Source organism: Nymphalis io, chromosome 8, assembly GCF_905147045.1.
Source record: "Nymphalis io chromosome 8, ilAglIoxx1.1, whole genome shotgun sequence".
In the NCBI taxonomy this organism is placed as follows: Eukaryota; Metazoa; Arthropoda; class Insecta; order Lepidoptera; family Nymphalidae; genus Nymphalis; species Nymphalis io.
In genome coordinates, this window is record NC_065895.1 from 5,649,432 (window position 1) to 5,670,605 (window position 21,174).

Sequence of the window (21,174 nt, forward strand, 5' to 3'; positions counted from 1 at the left end):
AATAGTCTCTTACCATTTCAGTTTTCTTTATGCACAAACAATCGGAAAAGCTCACACCCATTTTGCAGTCGTTTATAAAACAACCGAATTCTTTTCGATAATTTTTCATCTCTCGAAATAAATTTTAATTATATCACGTAATATCGAAATTTAACAAACATTAACACGTCTCAACAAGTCGCACATTTAATTCCCGCCTTTCTTTTCTTGTTTTTTACGTCAAAAATATTAGCTCTGGATCTCGTTTATTCAGCCAAAATATTAGCAATTTTTAATTATCTATTTATGATATACTCTACATATACTACTTTTCCTTACAAACAATTTAATTTTAATGTTAAGTTATGTACAGTCATTTTAATAATATATAAAATCTATTATACACTCTAGTTACAATATCTACGTCCAGATAAATTTAAGATTAAGTAAAATGTAAACAAACATTATAATTTATAATATATACAGTATAAAGCCAAGTGATTTATTCGTCTATTCAATGCTGTGATAATGATTTTTATTGTACCCGTGTCAAAACGCTCTATCATCTTCTACGGATGCAAATTGCAAAGTGTAATCGTAAAATCTTATTCAAAGATAAAGCACATTAAAATAAATATGTAATTTAACTAAAGTTACCAAATTTTTTCCCTTTTCAAATAATAAAAAAAGGTTACTGTGGCTTACTTATAAAAAACAGATATGCTATCGCGGACTTTTCTGTAGATATTTTGGAGATATTTATATGTCACATACGAAGCTTTCGGGGGCGACATAATGAATAAACATTTATTATTTAATATTTACCTGATGTCAAAGCTCATTTTATAAATCTGTAGTAAAACTTTGCAGTAAATAACTCTCGAATGTATGTGTTTTTTTTTCTTAAAAAGGCTTTATTATTAGCTTATTGAAATGGCAAGCCGGCACGATACCTTTGGTAATAATACCTAAGAATATATATTTTTTTTGTTTACGAACCCGAAACATATCCGGCGAGGCAGTGCCTGCAGACGAGCCGCTTGCGCCATCTGCTTGGGCAGCCCTTGGCTGCGCCTGGTTAACGCTTTCTGCGGTGAGCGTCTCTCGGTCGTCGGCCACATCCCTCACGCGATCGTCGAGATCCAGAATACCACCTGAACTCGCACGAAGTGCTCGCACGCCTACCCATGTCTCCGGCCCCTGTAAATAACAACATTTCATTCAATAACAGCACAAATTAAATAAAGTTTCTTGTTTTGTTTTATGAAAATTTGAAATGTTCTTTATATTAAAAAGTAGGATTTCATTTTATGAACTGATATAACTGTTCCAACGACGTGCAAACATTGGCATTGTGTGTTTAACGAATTTCTGTTTTTCTTATAGTAAGGAATTAATCACGACACAACGACGGTTTCATGAATGTTCCCACACGGTATTTGCGCCTTTCAATCTATTCATCGGAGCGAACGCTGCGTGAACACTCGGATTGCTTGTGTACATTATATTTAGATATAGACTTTTGTCTGCTTGTTCACATGCCTTTGTGCGACTGTCAACTGAGCGCTCTGCTAACTTATAAGAATAATGAAACTCAATACTCAAATACAAAGAAGAGAATACAATAATCTTTTACAAATAAACTTTTTAGACAATTTTTGTCTAACACCAAAAACTAATTCTGTAGGTTTACAATTTTTTGTATAAATTATCTTGCAGTATGTTCAATTTATAATAGAAAACTACGTAACAAGCATATTAACATCGTACCCACGTTACTGTACGCTGTGCGCGTTCTCTGCTGGCTAATCGAGCCCGCTTCTTTAATCGGGGCGGGGGTACCGGTGGATTCTCCGGTTCGTCCATATTAGGCCTCTATTTGCACATTTTTACCACTATCACTTGTTTAACAACGATTTCACTTACTTTTAATCCAAAAGCCGTGAAACGTACTCGAGTATTTTTTAAACATTTTGAATATATCTAAAGTCGAAATTACGATCATGTCGTAAGTTACGTGATTGTGTTATATTATAATATATTAGGAATTCTTTTGAAGGAAAGAAAAAACACTCGCATATTTGACAAGCTTGTATCGTAAGTAATCAGCAGTGCTATTATGTAAGAACTTCTTATCTGAAATGTTAAAACTGACATATGTACGGTGATGATACGCTGTTCTGAACAGTATGCCCTTTAAATGTTTTTAATCTTTTGATTATATTGAATTTATTCATTAAGCTATCTAGCTTTACAGCAAATTCCAACGCGAACTATTTTATATTTAAAGCACTCACAATCAAGCATCGAACCGAGAGGAAACAACTTGTGGCCACAACGAACTGAAACGTACTTAAGTGATGTGTAGGCATTAAAATTTATTTTTATTACTCTTAAAGGAATCATACAAAAGAATTAAATTTTAGGGCACTGAAATACTTTTCAGTGACCATAGTATTCTCATAAAAACTACCAAACAAACGCGCTTCGCTTTCACATCGAGCAGTGGTTACGTCTAACATTGTTCATACAAAAGTCATTTAATACTATCGCCTTGTTTACGCCTTGCTTCGTTTTTTCACTTATGTTAGTTATAGCTTGCGGTTGGTCACGGAAACAGGTCTCCACGGTTCGCATTGGCATTTGTATGTGATAGAATACAAACGAAAACGTATTTTGAAAAACAAAATGGATACCATTTTACCGTACGCCACGGCTTTAATTCGCAATATATTTAGCAAGGCGTTTACTGCATTTTATTACGAACCGAGACTGTATGCCTGCCTGTCAATCAAAGTATATTTAAATTTATATTGGCCTGTCTGATGCCCGTATATAATCCTGAATAACCATGACGTCATAATCAAGACAGGTATAGATAGGAGTTATTATTTCAACCGAACAATATATGTATATTATAAAACATTGGCGTTGTGCTTTATTTTTTCAATGTAAATTATACATCAATTTGTATAATGTAATATATTAACGTCAAAGTAATCATCTTTACTCGAAACAGTTTTTTTATTCAATTCAGGCATCGTTTTAACTTGTTGTAATAAAAAATAGTACGACAACACATAAAAGAGGTACCGCTCACGAAACAGTAGCTATCTACCAGGTCATTGGTGCGGATGAAGCCTTGACCTTCGCGCACCGTCGACCAAATACAGCCTCGCACTGCTCAGCATGCACCAGATGCTACATCCCATTATGGATCGCGTGATTCATTGGAAATCGGCTTATCTGGTGTCAGAACGCCTCCTATTTAATTTCACCGTAAAATGCAAAAAAACAAACGACAGTAACGATGAAAGTTTGGAAATAGTAAATATAAATTAGTTAACAAATTTAAAAAAAAATTATATCGGAACATAGCTTTTAAATTGAAAACATTTTTATTCAAGTATAGTTTTATTATCGAATCGCTGAGCGCAACAAAAATATCCTAAATATGTATAACATTGTATATGTGATAAAAAAACGTTGCGACCGCATAAATAATTTATATGACGATGAAGTGGAAACGTCAGCTGTGAGATCACGCGAGATTCCGCGCATCTCAATAATCGTGCGTAAAATGTTTTCGTAGGACGAAACGTGCCGAATATCCGTCGACTAACACGCGATAAGCCGCAAACTAATGACATTTACCATCGAGCAAAAACACAAACTATACTAGACCTTCAATTGTAATTACAGCAAGAACCTCTTTTTTATGCTTGAGTATTTATGATTTACAAGTTTTCGAAGCTGCTATTCAATGCTAATTGATGGTATACACGCAAGTTGACAGATATTTTTTATGAAACTGATTACCTTAGATACAAATTTGTCGAGAGCCTTATGTAGTACGAACGGATATATTCATTCGCTTATGGCTTTAGATGCGCGTGTCGAATGATAAGTGAATGAATGCGTCAAACGTAATCTTTTGATTTTTAGGATTAATACGTTATACGTCACTTATTATAAAAAATATAAATATACTTTAATACACATTTATTATAAGATAAAACGAGTTTGTAATTCAGTGTAAGAATGAATAAATATATTATATGTATGTGACTATCGAAACAAATAATTTCGTCGTTCATTGTCATCATTATTTTTGCATTATGTACACTTTACATTAACGTTAATAGTTGGCAATTTCCTTTCAAAATCTTCAATCAATCATTGTATTTATGTGGAGATTTTGTCTGTGATTTGTTTAGAACATTTTCTATTTCAATTTGTTTTTAAAAATAACCTATCGTACCTACTTCGAGGTAACTTACGAAATTCTTATGTAAATACTAAGTGTAAAGACGTGCATAGCACTTTGCAATTTATTTCTCCTTTCTGACTTCATGCGTTTCAAGGTATAGAGTAAAATTTTAAAAATCCAAAGTCATTTTATCTTTAAATCTTATAGAAATTTAATCTAGTATAAGAAATAAACGTTTAGAAAAAAATCGAAAAAGTGTTTTTTTTTTTCGTTATAACGAAATGTACGTCCACATTTAACAAACTTCAGTTTATAAGGATCACACAACTTTCACGGTTTTGCGATAATCGATATTAGAAATTTTCTTTAATCAGATTACATTTATTGTAACAATTAAATTTTCTATGAACACAAGCACTTGAAGAAATATTAGAGCGTGTCGCACAGTCGCGCCGTGCCGCGGCGTAAACACAACTGAAGGCAACTTAATAAAAATCGCATAACCACGAATAAACTTGAGAAAGAAACTGTTACGTTTCCTAAGAAAATGAAATAAAAAGTAATAAAATACAGCAACACAAAGTAAAAATTATCACTTGTACTATACTATAACCACACTATAACTTTACTTAGCCTTACTTATACACCATTTAGTAAAACACTGATTTCGCTCTTTCTGTCATTATTTGACATTCGATTTCTAAGACACAGCATTGTGCAATTAATCACCCGCTAAACAATGTACATAAGGATGTAAATCTAAAACAAGCTATTATATAATTTTCCAACTGTCTTAACCAGTAAACAAACCGTTTCTAAACGAAATCTTTCAATCGTGTATGACGATTTAAATAAAAAAAAAACTGTTTTCAAAATTAAATACGTTATAACTATTCATTAATTAGGAAATATTATATATAAAAAAAATGACTTCAAAGTAACATTTACTTAATTTTATTACGAAAACGTCGTGATATTATTTTTACATATAATAATCTATTAAATATATATACATATATTAGTTACCGTATGTGTTTTAGTGCGAATATAAAACGGTCAGCAAATGTTACAGTTGCTCTCTTCTAGTTTTAATAAAAAACCCGCATAAATATGATTGTTGTCATTTTTCAGTTTTCATCCATGCGCGGTTGGAATAACAAGAAAGTGTTAATATTCAATAGTGTTAATATTCAAACCTAAAAAAAATCAAAATATTCAAACTTCGTAAAGTCGACCCTTTAGGAAATCAATTTGAAAAACCAGCGAAGCAAGTTTTTCATTTGTTAAAAAATATAATGATAAGTTTAAGAACGCCCTCTTTAATAATTGTTTACTCTAAAACCAGTGGCGCAGTGAACAGACCAAGTGGAGCTTAGCTGAAGAGCGCGAGTTCAAATCCGGACTTAGTTTGTATTTATAATTTATCTCGTGTGTCACATTCTGAAAAAAATTGTCTAGTGGTTGGTCATTTATGGTATCTTATATTATAACATGTATACATATTTTACTTTAAAAATAATTTAGTGCTGTGACGCATAATATAGCAAATAACTAAATATTTTAGTTAGTTATTAGAAATCAGCGGCACTCAAGCCTCGAGATGATAAACATTGCTATTGAAATAACAGAATACTATTAGGTAAAATACCTATAAAATGTGCTAAATATGTGGCAATAATTGGCAATTATATATATAAAGTTTAATATGTAAACATTACCATATGTTTCCTAATAAAAATAATAATTTCAAGTTCGATGTGTATACTAGTAGCAACTGAAGAGTGCACTATCCATTTTCAGGCTCCGTCACATTACATCGCAACATGGTACGTCAAAATCGACTAGTTTTGTTCGCATAGTAATTTTATTCGTTACATACAAATAAAGCTAATAATATTAAGCATGGCGGAGATGGCCCAGTAGTTAGATTACGTGAATCTAAAATGAAGGTTGTGGGTTTAAACACGTGCAACCAACTATAATTTTTATATGATTAAGTTATATTTATAATAAATCTCGTTTTCGGCGTTGATCGAAAAATTGGTGAGGAAATCTGCATGTGTCAGGTTAACATCTAGCTTTTGTGTATTATTCACATTTTTTTGTGTTTTAATAAGAAGATGCTATTTTTTTTTTTTTTTTTTTTATAGAAAAGGAAGGCGGACGAGCATATGGGCCACCTGATGGTAAGTGGTCACCAACGCTCTTAGACATTGGCATTGTAAGAAATGTCAACCATCGCTTATATTAATATATAATTTATAGGTCAAGTTGAATTCGCGTTTATTTGAAATATTGTATTGTATACATTTGTTTAATAATTACTGGTGGTAGGGCTTTGTGCAAGCTCGTCTGGGTAGGTACCACCCACTCATCAGATATTCTACCGCAAAACAGCAATACTTGATATTGTTGTGTTCCGGTTTGAAGGGTGAGTGAGCCAGTGTAATTACAGGCACAAGGGACATAAAATCTTAGTTCCCAAGGTTGGTGGCGCATTGGATATGTAAGCGATGGTTGACATTTCTTACAATGCCAATGTCTAAGAGCGTTGGTGACCACTTACCATCAGGTGGCCCATATGCTCGTCCGCTTTCCTATTCTATATAAAAAAAAAAAAAATCAACTTAATATTCATCAACATCATAATAAGTGTAAGCCTTTTCTAAAACGTTAATACACCGTCAACATGAGATCCGACACCTCAGGAAATTGTATCAAATCATATCACCATATTTTCCGTGGTATTAATCGTAATCTGTAACTACGAAGTATAGATATAACAAACGCTAAATAGCGGTAAGATCTGATGACTAGGTGCTATGTACTCAGATGGGCTCACCCAAAGCTCTCCCATCAGGATGTAATAGTAATTTGTACACAGCTATGTTTAAATAGAACAATTATAATTTTAACTAAAATATTTAAATTAAGATTTGTATAAATTGAAGAATTATCTCGTATTATGGTATGATTCCGTTAAAACAAAAACCGCACAATATTGTAACAATTATTGTTGATAATTTATGGTGATTTCAGAAATTTTCGTTACTCAACAAAACGTTGAGATCTCTGAAATTACCAATATTCTTTATATGGAGATGAAGTTTTAGTAGTGACAAATTAAAATGTTGCTAGCTTCAAAAAATCGTTCTATTCCATTTTAAGAATAAATTTACCGTCTGCATATTAGTTTACATAATTTTAGACATATTATAAATGCGTAGGCTTTTAATACAGGAAATCGTTTTGTGTTTCAACAATGAGAGAGTCGAGCAACTAACGATTCACAAGTACTTACTTATTGAATCGCCTATAGTTCAGCGAACACAATATATAATAGGATGTAGGTCCATACAGGTTAATGGAATTGTATACTTAATTAAAATACTGTATTGAAGCCAATATCCATTAATCTAGTTATTGTATGCCAAGGCTAAGAGCCTAGAAAGGTTTGCAATCTTAACAGTTTTAAAGCGCTTGCCCATTTTATAACAACATAGATAGTATCTACTAGTCCAGACTTGGCACAGACAATTTTTTTTAATAATTATATTCCCAATTATGTTTTAATTGCGTTTGCAGTTTAAATAATTTGAGCTTAGAGTAATAGTGTAAAAACCTTCATTAAACATTTAACCGATTCAATATAGAAGTGTTACACTTGCTTATCGATTGTCAAAAATCTATGGTACGGAAATAAACATTGTACAGTCTTGATGTAAAAAAACTGCCCGTGCTGTGCTAGTATAACGTAGCGCGCTAAAATATTTCTTTTCATACGTAGATTCAAATATTTTATAACATCATTTTTATTACCAGATTTCAAGTATATTTATAAAAAAATAAATATTGTTTCACAAATAAATTGAACGAAAGCTATCAAATACTTTTTCCCGTTTTTTTTTTAGTATCATAATATTTGCTTTGGTATATTTATTAAAGATAGATATATATACATACGTATGCTGTCGAAGGCTTATAGAGACGTTTTAGTAATCTACATAACAAAATGTTCATGTAGTTACAGTCACGGCAGCATTCGCTCATGACAAGTGTCCAGACTTACTACTTTGACATAATAAGTTAAACTCATCTCCAAAAGTTCCCTATGTCTCAAAATTTATCGTCTTTCATTCTACAACATAGCCTTGTATGTAAAATTACATTTGAACCGGCCAGTCGGTCGAGCGTGTTAATTAAAAAACAAACAAAACACACGAACTTTCAAAAAGGATTTGTTTATAATCTGTAGAACGACAGACGAAAGACGACAGACAGGTTTAAAGTCAATACACAACAAACGACCTAATTTTAAGATACGAGTTTTAGACTTTAATATAAATTTAAAATACAATTGGAAGGAATTAAAAAAAATTGAAAAACGCTTTTAAAAAATAAACCTGATTGTCTTACAATGTCCTAACATATTCATTATTTACCTTTTTAATGCTTAAAATAGAAAAATAATGTTATCAGTACTATCTATAACTATCATTAGTCAACACACGCGTTCACTATCACGGTGGAATGTCAGATTATTTTCATTTAGGCTAGGCATATTAATATTGTTTCGTTTAGTAATTTATAGATTAAACTAAGAAGTAGTCAGTTCGCATTATAAGAGAATTAATTAAAGGTGAATTATTCTTCGTTCAAGGTTTTAATAACACGCAACCTCATTTCAAACATGATTCTAAGTTATATAAACTTTTATATTGATCGACAATTGAATTTATACAACAAACTGCTCGTTTCAATTTTTCAAGGATAGATAAAGCTTTTTAAGAGATTTATAAATATATAAAACCGAATGAACATCGCCTATCGTGAAGTTTTGCCCGTATACAGCCTGTTTACGCTTAAATTTTTTGTTTGCTTTAAAAATAATAATAACTACTGTTACTTACCTTTAAACTATATATTTATATAACTATGTATATCATATTGAATTTGTATAATATATCTCTTAAGGTTATCCACTTACGTTATAGTTGGTGCACCAAACTCGAATGTAGATTAGGATCTATATCTATTACCGCAACAGCCTGTGAATGTCCCACTGCTGGGCTAAAGGCCTTCTCTCCTCTTTTTGAGGAGAAGGTTTGGAGCTTATTCCACCACGCTGCTCCAATGTGGGTTGGTAGAATACACATGTGGCAGAATTTCAGTGAAATTAGACACATGCAGGTTTCCTCACGATGTTTTCCTTCACCGTAAAGCACGAGATGAATTATAATCACAAATTAAGCACATGAAAATTCAGTGGTGCTTGCCCGGGTTTGAACCCACGATCATCGGTTAAGATTCACGCGTTCTTACCACTGGGCCATCTCGGCTTCTATTATTACATGTATATCTATTACAGTAGGCTGTAATAAAGGAATATTGTCCTCTTTAAAAAAATAACCTTTATACAAAGACACGATCCTTAAAAACGTAGGCTCCGAGAGCGTAAACCGTTTTTAAGGAGACGAGAGCGAATCGCTATCTGTTTTAGAATATAGCGCACTCACATTACACACCTAGTTTTAGTTTAGTTCTATGACTAGTAGACTTGTATGTTGTAAATATGCAATTTATGTAAATATTTTTTACGCGTGTATGATTAAAAAGAAACCAAAATTTGCATAATGTGCTCATATAATGAAAAATGTAATAACGCAATCTTCATCATTTCGCGTAATTTTATAAATTTGAACGATACCCAGATTTTTCACATTATAGTGAACTAAAATCATTTTGAATTTATTGACGATTTTTGTCCTTATTTTATGCAGTTCATTGACCTTGTTGCGAGAAGTATTATGTTACTGAATCGTTTAGCATCGGCAGTATAATTGCAGCTTTGTGACTGCGTTGACTTTACAAAGTACTTTCCTATAACAATAAAAACCGTGAAATTAACAATGACGCTACGCAGTATGGCGTATAAAATTTCTCTAATAAAGCTATTTGTTTCCTGGTTCATAACAATTACAACCGATTAAATTTAATAATAAACATTTTAATGTATACACTTTGAGGGCTTATTATATTTTATAGTATTGTAGATTATATATTTCTATGGTAGTATATTGGCAGACTATTCGAAAGATATCTTTAACACCATTTGAATATTACGAACGGTTATTGCGAATTGTGTATATCGATCTCTTTTAGTTATCCTCCACCAAAAGTATATTTGTGAGAACATAACCAAATCTTTATGCTGGACATAATAAATCGATTTATAAGCGAGTCTATATAAAAATGTACTAAAACTTAGTGCATTTGTAAATATATCTGGTTTACTTCAAGCAATATTAATTAATTTTGGTGAAAAATATGCTTTGAAGATATAATAATTAAATATTAACTTACCGCTTCATTGGGTTTTGGAATTAAATTCTTCTGAAGTTTTTGAACTGGATAAGTCTGTCTCCATCCGAACAGCCTCACAAGTTTGTCGGCCACATCTTCACATCGAGGTGTGTCTTTCATTTTAATTACTTTTATTTACGTGCATTTATTTTTAAATTCACTAAATACTTATTACATACATAACTTTTGTAACCAGTTTTTTGAGAGAATATTAAGTTCAAATGTATTTTAATTCAACACAAGTATAAGTGTGTAATTGTTTGCACATAAACGACGTCAATGTACACTGTCATTCCATATTAAAGTCCGTTCGATAATGCAGACGCGCAAAAAGTGCAAAAAATTGTCGAGTGACGCGTCTAAACAGAACATTCTATTTGGCCTTAGCTCCGTTATCGTTTCATCGTTATCTGCAATCCACGCCCCTTTTAAATAAAGCTAGTTTTAAAGGTTCTATAAGTATATCTTCTTATTGGAAATTTATTATTTAATTTTACATGTCAACCCTTTAAGAAATCTTAGTTCCAATTTAACTACAAAAAGATACAACTCACTGAGCAAATAGAACGAATATAATGTTTCCATCAACATTGTCACGCTCTCGTTTTATGTATGGCCTCTTTTTGTTAGGTATTTGACCGATTATCCTTTAATTTAATTATTCAGAATTTAGGGTAATCAATGGAAGAACTTATGTCGAATCTTGAAAGTATATATATATGGCTGTTAATCTTAATCGGCGATATGAAAGCGCAGATTTTAAATTCACCATAAAATTATGGGTCGACCCTAACATTGTCTGATAATAATTTGCACATGTATTATGCACGAGCAATACACTGCGATGAGATACAACAAAACGAGTGTTACTTGAAATTCAAGGTACGTTGACGCGCGAAGAGCACGTTCGGGCGAAACATCTCAGTTATTTAAATTGTTTCAATAAAAAAAAAAAAACTATTAGTCAGTCGTTTTCATATATATGGAAATAATTTTTTTATATTATAGGTAGACAAACTGGCAGATGGGCACCCTGGGACATTGGCGCTGTTAGAAATATTAATGAAAATTGGCGGGCCGGTTGGCGTGGTTGGTAGATACTTGCCTTTCACGCTGATGGTTGTGGGTTCGATTCCTACCCAGGACAGATATTTGTGTGCATGAACATGTCTGTTTGTCCTGAGTCTGGGTGTTCTATATTAGTATGTATTTACAAAAGGAAAGTAGTATATGTAGTATATCAGATGGCCATGTGTGAATAATGTCCCGAGATATTATTATTAATCATGCCTTACAACGCCAATGCGCCACCTACCTTAAGAACTAAGATGTTATGTCTCTGGTGCCTGTAGTAATACTGGCACACTCACCCTTCAAACCGGAAAACATCACTACTTTGTATTGCTGTTTGGCGGTACAAATAATATAATGGCAGACTAAATGGTGAGTTGGTGGTACCTACTCAGACGAGTTTGAACAAAGCCCTAACACCGAGTTTAACTCTCTTAAAAGATAACATTCTGATCAAATGTAAACAACTGATATTTTAAGTATAAAAGCAAGGTTACTAGTAAATAATAAACTATTTCCGCACGATCAAAACGAAAAGTCATCTTAGAAAATAATTGCTAATTGACAACAAAGATAATAAAAGTAAATCTATCAAGTACTGGCAAATACAATGATTTTACAACTATACACGTAAATTTAATTAATGGTATAAAAGCAACGACACAATCATTGTTCGAGATTGCATGAACCAACTCAATCATCATGAAAACGATACGACAATTATTACAACGATAACGGATTAGAAAGAACAATTTACAGGACATGTAAATGAAAAAAAAAACTAAAAATTGAGTGAAGATTGCGTTCCTGAAATTTAGATTGAATTTTCAGTTTTTACTGACATTTAACAAACGACCAAGGCTCGTTGCGACAAGTTTAATCTAAGATTATAGTGAAAAAGGTATTTAACAGCATAAGTTTTATCAAACCCTTTCACTCCTACTCCGTGAACTTCTTGACCTCTTTTCACTGAGGCGAGTTACAAAATGTATTTCAAATGGACCCATTGTCATCAGCGCCGAGGTTATGCCAACGTGGGATTCAGATCTGTTTGTAATTATATACTAAATTAAAGTTGGAGAAACACATTTTTCACACCTTAAACTTTTTTATTGAACTTGGTGAAAAAAATATTTAAGAGAAAATAAGTATTAAAGTAATACGATGGTTAAGTCTGTCTTTGCTGAGATCTGGGTATGTAGATCAGTGTCAACTACTCCATATTACCAGATCTAAATAACAATACAGCTACCCGTAACAATGATATTCATTACGAGATATTGATGAGCGCCAACATAACTGTATTTTCAAATTTATGACTCATAATTCAGAAAGTATACCTACAACAGTTTTAAGCCTTTGAGTAACTTTTATTATGAACAAGAAAATAACAAATTCTTTCACTTATTGCGAGAAAATAAGGTATGATAAAACTGTTATCATTTGTCTCTTATTAACTCGCCAACTGTACAAAGAAGTATTTTTAAGAAATCTTAAAAATATCCGCAAAATGTATAGTTACATACCTACTTAGAACTTTGCACGTTTATAATGCTCGTACAAAAAGATGCTGATACTTCACATTTTTAGGTCTAGATTTCAATAACTTTACCTATCTTGTATCATTTGAACGACTAGCCGTCTAAAAATGAAATGAATAAAATTTCTCTGTTGTTTAGAAAGCAGTACCATAATAATAATCTAGTTAAATAAGGCGAGAAAGCACTACAGTTTAAATGCAACTATAATATATTATTAAGATATTGTCAAGATATGTATCGTTTGAAACGGACTCACTGGTTTAAAATTACATATTATTGCATTATCCACAATAATCTAATACAAAACATCTGACTTGCGTGTAGTCACGCCACACTGAAATCTCAACAAAAACTGATTCAAAAAGCGAGTTCACTCCTCGGTACCTAGTAATAAGTTTTCCAACCAGAATAACCTCTGTACGTTGACATCTTTGAAGTTCTTTATTAATAATCTGTGACTTAGCATTTATGATTTCAAAAAATGTTTTTTTTTTAATTTATATAAAGGCACTTCGTATTTTTTTCCTGAACACTTTCAACCTTCATTATCGCATGCGCTATAATGCAGTGGACTGTGCAACTTTTGTGCAAATACCTAACTGACAAAACTGTACGGACTAACAGACAAAGCCTTCGAGCCAATGCCACGTTAATGCCCCACACTGCCACGCTGTATAATAAACTAGATCACTTTAATTTGTGCTATTTTCACTATAATGAGAAGTGATTGATATTTTGTAGTTTTACGTCACTTTATAGCGGATGTAAACAAACAAGAGGCTGCGCGACGACGGCAAGCAACTGGCTCAGTTTTCTGCGCGTACGCTGGTCATGTCGGTAACTCGGTACCGCGGAGGGAGGGAGGGCCGCCACTCGATAGGTCGTCTCCGCTCCCCTCTGAGGTAACAAAGTCATTGAGCCCCGTGTAAACAATTATACATAACACCTGAGTTACCACAAAACATAAATAGTCCGTGCTTATATTAAATAGCTAAAATTTTAAGGATTTAATTAATTTAAGTCTAATCTTAGTTATGTAATTGTACTATAAACCATTATGTATCTAATTAAAATATAAAATTGTATGGTCTAAAATAGGCCACTTTATATATATGGCTATTAAAACGATAGCTTAATTTTTGATACAGTACATACTGTACTCAAAAAATTTCAAGAATTAAGTATTTTCGTTTTTTATATGAAGTGAAGTCGTAAATTTTTAATTATAATTAGATTAAATAATCATTAGAAATTTTAATTGAATGCTTCGGTAAAATTAATCAGAAAGAGTACGGCATATATGTTTTTTGACTAATTAATGTCTAATTATAACTAAAATATATTTAATTCTAAATACTGTATTCAAATAAAAATAATTACGATAAAAATACCTTAAAACAGGTCGTCAGATAACATTTTTAGTGGTTTTATAAAGGGTAGGAAGGATGTCGTTGGCAGTGTAGCGGAGCGCGACGGACGCGACCAACGGAACGTTCGGGGTGCCCACCGACCTGATCCAGTTCTTATCAAGGACAGCCGACACTTTCGAGTTTCGACCGGGAAAAGGGAATACGTGAACCATATTCAAATTTAATTCATTTAACTTTCTATTCCCATGAAAGTTTTCTTTGTTGGAAATAGATTTAATTTAATTTAGGTCAGATTTTAACATTATATTGATTTAGAAATATGGCAATTATTAGAAGGAAAAAGCGATACTCGTAAACATCTTTAAATAAGCTAAAATTATAATTTTAAGATTTATTTATTAATTTAGATATTATTTTAACATCATTATTAGTTTTTCAGAACTAGATCTTACATTTTATCCATTTACATATGTTTCTTTATTTATTAACATAAGAGTTATTACCATTAAAACCTTAAATATATACAAATACAAATAAAAATTAAAAATAGGCGGTGTTAAAATCATGACAATTCCACTCGAACGTTGGCAAGAATTTATATAATTTACTCGTATATTTAATATATAAAATATATAAACATAGTGTAGGACGCCCTGTGACAAGATGGGCCGACGATTTAAAAAAGGTGGCAGGTTCGGGATGGATGCGGACTGCCCAAGATCGGGATGGTTGGCGTTCTATGGGGGAGGCTTTCGTCCAGCAGTGGACGGCAAAAGGCTGATACGTATATATTTTACAATATACAAATACAATTTATATAACATAACAGATAAAAATGCAACATTCGACTAGATACGGCTATGTGCGCCATCTACGAGTACATATTTGAACTAAGACGTACGTAGACGTTGCCTAGGAGTCAGGAGGAACCAACTCTCTGTTGTTAATTAAACATTACAAATGAAAAATAATAATCAGTAAATTATTTATCAATATGTAATTGACATTTTTATATATTTTTTAACCAATATATAAAAATTTAATATAACATTTACATTTTTAACACTATAGTGGTACGCGTTGCTTTCGATAGATGTCGTTGCACGCTATGCCGAGTATTTTATTCGAAGTTAACATGCACAATATTTCGTGTACTTACTAAATATTACGCATATGAGTCACTTTTAATACGACTAAATATATTTATTCAATTTAAAACCTAAAATCATATTAAATGTGAACTTATTATTTTTAACATTAATAAAACCTGGTTTCACTCTATACATATAAAGCTGTACGACTGACTCCAGGTTTCCTGAAGCGTCACGTGGACGCCGAAACTGTAGTAACTCAAAAAGAGAATTAGATTCGTTCAATTATTACATGAACATTGCAATTAAACTTGAATAGCACGAAATTATTTATATATTATTCCTATTGAATTATAAATAAACTACTAACCAATAAATCAGTTCAAAGTAATTTCGTAAAAAATCTCCATTATTCTATAAGTTTCGATAAATGTATCCAAAAAAACTGTACTTATAGTGCAAAAGTTATAAACGTATTTGATACTGTTTTATAATAATTTACGAGCAAAACATAATCGGTTTTTATGTGGATTACACGTAATTGTTCATACGAAATTTTGTACTAACAGTAACGCTATCCCGTGCATCCAATCAATGCACCGAATACAATGTCAGTTCACGCAACATCACCTCTTCGTGGTGTTCGTTAACATTGTCGTATCTGCTCTTAGTGTCATTACGCTCAAACCTTTGTACACTCTGTTTTTGCTTAACTTTAACTTTCTCGCAAAAAGACCACGACACCACAACATAAACATTCGTTTTAGTTTTATTGTTAAAGTTCTGGAGGTTACTTAAGTATTACTTATAGTAAACATTTGCCTTAGTTCTTTTTATAATCATAGCCCCATACATATAACATAGATTATAGACATACAGGGTATTTAATTAAATACTAATTTCTCTTTTTCTGTCATAGCCGATTTGACATGATTTTTTTTTTTATATGTCCGGGATGGCAAATGACTCTACTCAACCTGATAGTAAGTGGTAGTAGAGTCCAAACGCGACGACGGCCAGTACAGTCGGGAAGAATGTTCTGTACTAACCGTCACCGCCTTGCCGGCCCGCAAGATGCCTCTTCACGCCTCGTTTGAAGGAACCCGGGTTGTAAGAGGAGGGGAACACGTGAGCTGGTAAGGAATTCCATTTTTTGGTAGTGCGCCAAAGAAAGGAGTTGCCAAATTTCTTTGTGCGCGATGGAATTGATGTCAGAGTTAGGCGGTGACATCAATTCAATGAAAGAAGCCGATAGTTTAACTAAGCATCCCCTAAACAATATTTATCGATATAGCCATTATATTCTTATAATATAATATCTACTTAAGTATATTAAGACTGTTTTAGATTTTCAAACATAAAAAGATATCGTATCTTCTATTTTTAAAATTTTCAAAAGACGATGCTCGATGTCTGTTTTACATTATCATTTTAATTAGTTATGTAAAAAAATACCATTCAACAAACGTTATTTTTTTATTATTATTATCCATTTATTATATATACTTATTTTAAAGTAATAAAACGCACACTGAAAATATAAAAAAGGCGGTCTAGTATCTAAGTTGCAGCGTAAAATCAATTAGCTACTGGAAACCCTATAAGTGCTTGCCTAGTACAATGCCCTATTATATTACGACTATTTTATGCTATTATTAACTAAGACACAACATTTCACTATATACTCGGGTATTGTATAATATAATGTTTAGAGACGAAAATTCTTGTAACAAGACGTGTCTATGGTAACCAAGCCAATGGCGTTTATCGATTTCTAAGGAATTTTACGCTCACTTGGTATTTACATAAATTGCTATGCAAACCTTCTAAACTGGATCTAAATGTGTAACAAAGTATATTGACCTACAATTAATTAACAACTTTTGGCTTTATGAACCCATTGACCTTTAGTATATTTTTTATTCATCATTAGAAGAATGGCATTATTAAACAAGAATAATTTAAAGAAAATACAATTTCGTTAATTTCTTCTATAGACGAGATAATCCAGTGAATAAAACACGTGGATCTAGACAGACCTTTTTGGGGGGATGTCCTTTTTAATTTATAATTCATCAGAATCCTGGCGTGAGGAGACGTTTGTGTCGGTCAACAATGTTAAAGGTTCATAAATATCATAAAGCATAAAGGTTTTTCGAATCATTTGGGCACTAAATGGACAGTACCCAAATCGTGGTGATTTGGGTACTGTCCATTCGTGATGTGTAGTGTCAAAACCCATGAAGATACCCTTCCCTCGGCTTACTTTATTAACCTAATGGCATTAAATATTAGTTCATTGTCAATCGATCATATAATATGAACAAAGTAAAGCATTGTTGGCATTAGAAATTCAATTTCCCAATGAACAATAGATACTAAAAACTAGGTAGGTATCGTATCTATATTGTCGCCGTGACCTTGATGTTTGTTCACAAAGCTTTCTTGTCGTGATCATGAGCGAGGAATATATTGTACTAGCTGCAGACCCAGCCTTCTCATGTATTGTATTCATACAAAGTTACCACTCAAAATTCCTCTTTTAAAAGTAGAAATTTTCAAAATCCTTCTTTCGCGGAAATTACCTTATTATCCAAATTTCAATTCTCTAGACTCAGTAGTTTTGCTGTACGTCGATAAACAGTCAGGACAAAAGGATAGATACCCAATGAAATGGTTTGCGCACACACTTGTGCACTAAGCATATCTCTTGCGTCGGCTACTCTTTGAGATTGACATTAATTCAGTCATTATATATATATACATAATATATGTATGTATATATAAATACATAATATATGTATAGTTCACGACTATCGACTGCCTCGTTGGTCTAGTGGCTTGATGTAAGGCTGCAGACCCGGAGGTTCTGGATTCTATTCCCAGGTCGGGCGAATAAAGTTATTGGATTTTACTGTCAGAAAATTCTCAGTAACAGCCCGAAGTATGGAAATTGGAAGTGTGTACACTCCCGTGCCTCGGAAAGCACGTAAAGCCGTTGGTCCTGTGCCTGAACTCTTTACGGTCGTGTCGGAGTGTAAGAGGAGTGCGCCTGTATTTGCGCACATACTTGTGCACTATAATATCTCCTGCTTAGTTGGCTAATCTCTCTTGAGATTGGCCGCCGTGGCCGAAATCGGCCTGGAGGACATTATTATTATAGTGCACGAAATCGCGTGAAAATTTATCGTAATTTTTACTATCAAATAATATTTTATGTATAAACGAAGCCCCGTTAAAACTAATTTAAATAGATTTCAAATATTAATACATATATTTTAATCAGGTTTCATAAGTACCGCCAAAAAAATCACCAAACAAGGTTGACGATCTCATTAAAAATCATTCATGGCGAACAACCACAATATAACAAACTACGATGTAAAATTACTATCGAGAACAAGATTTGAGACCAAAATAGTGGTATATCTTACGAAATGGACATTCAACTTTCCATTTTACGTTTATGAGTAATAAAATTTGAGGTCGCACTATCCAAAATACATGACTTAACTATTTTAATAAAAATAAACATTTATACGAACGCAGTGAAAACACGGATAATCAGTTAATCACCTTTATACATAATTAGTGATTTCAATACGCGCTCCGATTAAAGTAAAATAACAGCCCACTGCTGATAAAGGCCTCCTCTTCTCTTTAGTAGAAGTTTAGGAGCTCTACAATGCTGTTCCAAAGCGGATTAAATACACACGGCCTGGATGCACATGTGGAAGATTTTCACCCGACACATGCATGCAGGTTTCCTCACGATGTTGTAATGAAATTAATTATAAACACAAATTAATGATAATTATTATTGATTAATGCATTTATATGAAAAATCCGGACCGACTTCGCTATTATTACACCTTGGTCATCTCGGCTGCAATATGTATGACGTATATAAAATTCTAAATAAAAAATAATTTACTCAATATCAATATTGCAAAGAAAAGTTTTATTAATTGACTTTTAGACTTCTCTGACAAAATAGAAATTCAATTTAAACACATTTAATTGTAAAAAATAGCCAAGCTACTAAATTTCGTCGATGCGTGCAATGTATCGTTAAATACAAGTAAAACCACTTTCATTGCTCCGGCAAATTTTTATTAAAAGCGGAAAGTGTATAACTGGTGTCGGTTCGCTTGTTTCATTTAGTTAACCAGCGGGGTGGTCGGTGGAGGATGACGGTCGTGGGAGAAAACGAGAGTGTGCCGTCAGCATGGAGAGACATGTTAATATAATCATGGGACTAATAATAATATTAAAAAAGTAGATAATGGAAGATATGGCTCAGTGGTAAGAACGCGTGAATCTTAACCGATGATCGTGGGTTCAAACCCGGGCAAGCACCACTGAATTTTCATGTGCTTAATTTATGATTATAATTCATATCGTGCTTTACGGTGAAGGAAAACATCGTGAGGAAATCTGCATGTGTCTAATTTCACTGAAATTCTGCCATATGTGTATTCCACCAACCCGCACAGGAGTAGCGTGGTGGAATAAGCTCCAAACATTCTCCTCAAAAAATGGAGAAGAGGTCTTTAGCCCAGCAGTGGGACATTCACAGGCTGTTACGGACGGATTGGTGGAGCATTAGCGATGTAAGTTAAACTCATACATCTAAGTGCCAATGATTATATAAAGGTGAATTTATTAAAAAAAACCAGACTCTCGATGATTCATTATGACGTTACAATGATTTACAATGATGAGACTTATTGCAAAAGAAATATCATTTCAGCGAATTTAAAAATGGAATTACTTAAAAAAAAACTCATATGCCCGCTACTTAGTGCGTGTGCATTAGATATCATTACATACCGATTGTTATACTTTTGGTCATAAATCCATACGAATCATTTAATTTACCGTAGTAAAATATATATCATGCTGCCTCAGGGCGGTATCTTCATTAATATACATAATTCACTGAAAGAATAAGAGAAAGTCAGACAGAACGATACCGGCAGATTAGTTAATCGACAAAAAAAACGAGGAGGTAATATGTTCCTACCGTATGTTTATGTATATGTTCCGATTACTGGCAAACGGCTTGAACGATTTTAAGCATTTAAGCTTTATTCTATTCAGGTATATATGTCCTAACATATATTTGTTTGACGTTTATATAAATGTTTTTTTAGTAAATCTATAAAAAACTATATCATTCATCTTTTTCTTTTATTTGGTAGCGTATTGGCGATGTAAGAAATGGTTAATATTTCATACGGCAATGTCTATGGGTGCTGCCCACCTAGCATTAGGTGGCCCATTTGCCCGAATGCACAGTTGTTCTATTAAAAAAATAAACATTTGATATAACTCACGTAAGGCCTGCTGCAGTCATATAACTGTTGGTAATGTATTTAGTTCTCCTATACTTCAAATGACACTGTAATTGAATGCTTTCACTCTATTAAGATCAACTTATACATCTTAAAAAATTAAATATATTATGAAACAGAAGGTGGGCCAGGATAGCGAAAGAAGTGTTGGGTGGTTGTAACAATATTTATTTAAACAGGCAGAGTAACCCT

The 21,174-nt window shown here is 32.7% G+C and overlaps 1 protein-coding gene across 6 annotated transcripts in view; it reads right to left on the minus strand.

The window, feature by feature from the left end:
• Window positions 1–21,174, minus strand: part of LOC126770284 (partitioning defective 3 homolog) — a 55,609-nt gene that overhangs the window by 21,064 nt on the left and 13,371 nt on the right. For 2 of the 6 annotated variants that reach the window (XM_050489612.1, XM_050489606.1), the window contains exon 2: window positions 979–1,179. In XM_050489612.1, the coding sequence (XP_050345569.1) occupies window positions 979–1,179 (201 nt within the window). Of the gene's footprint in view, window positions 1–978; window positions 1,180–1,749; window positions 1,927–10,552; window positions 10,963–11,422; window positions 11,469–13,790; window positions 13,857–13,916; window positions 13,952–21,174 lie in introns of those variants that run through there. The other 4 variants (XM_050489607.1, XM_050489608.1, XM_050489609.1 and 1 more) reach the window with 4 other exon arrangements.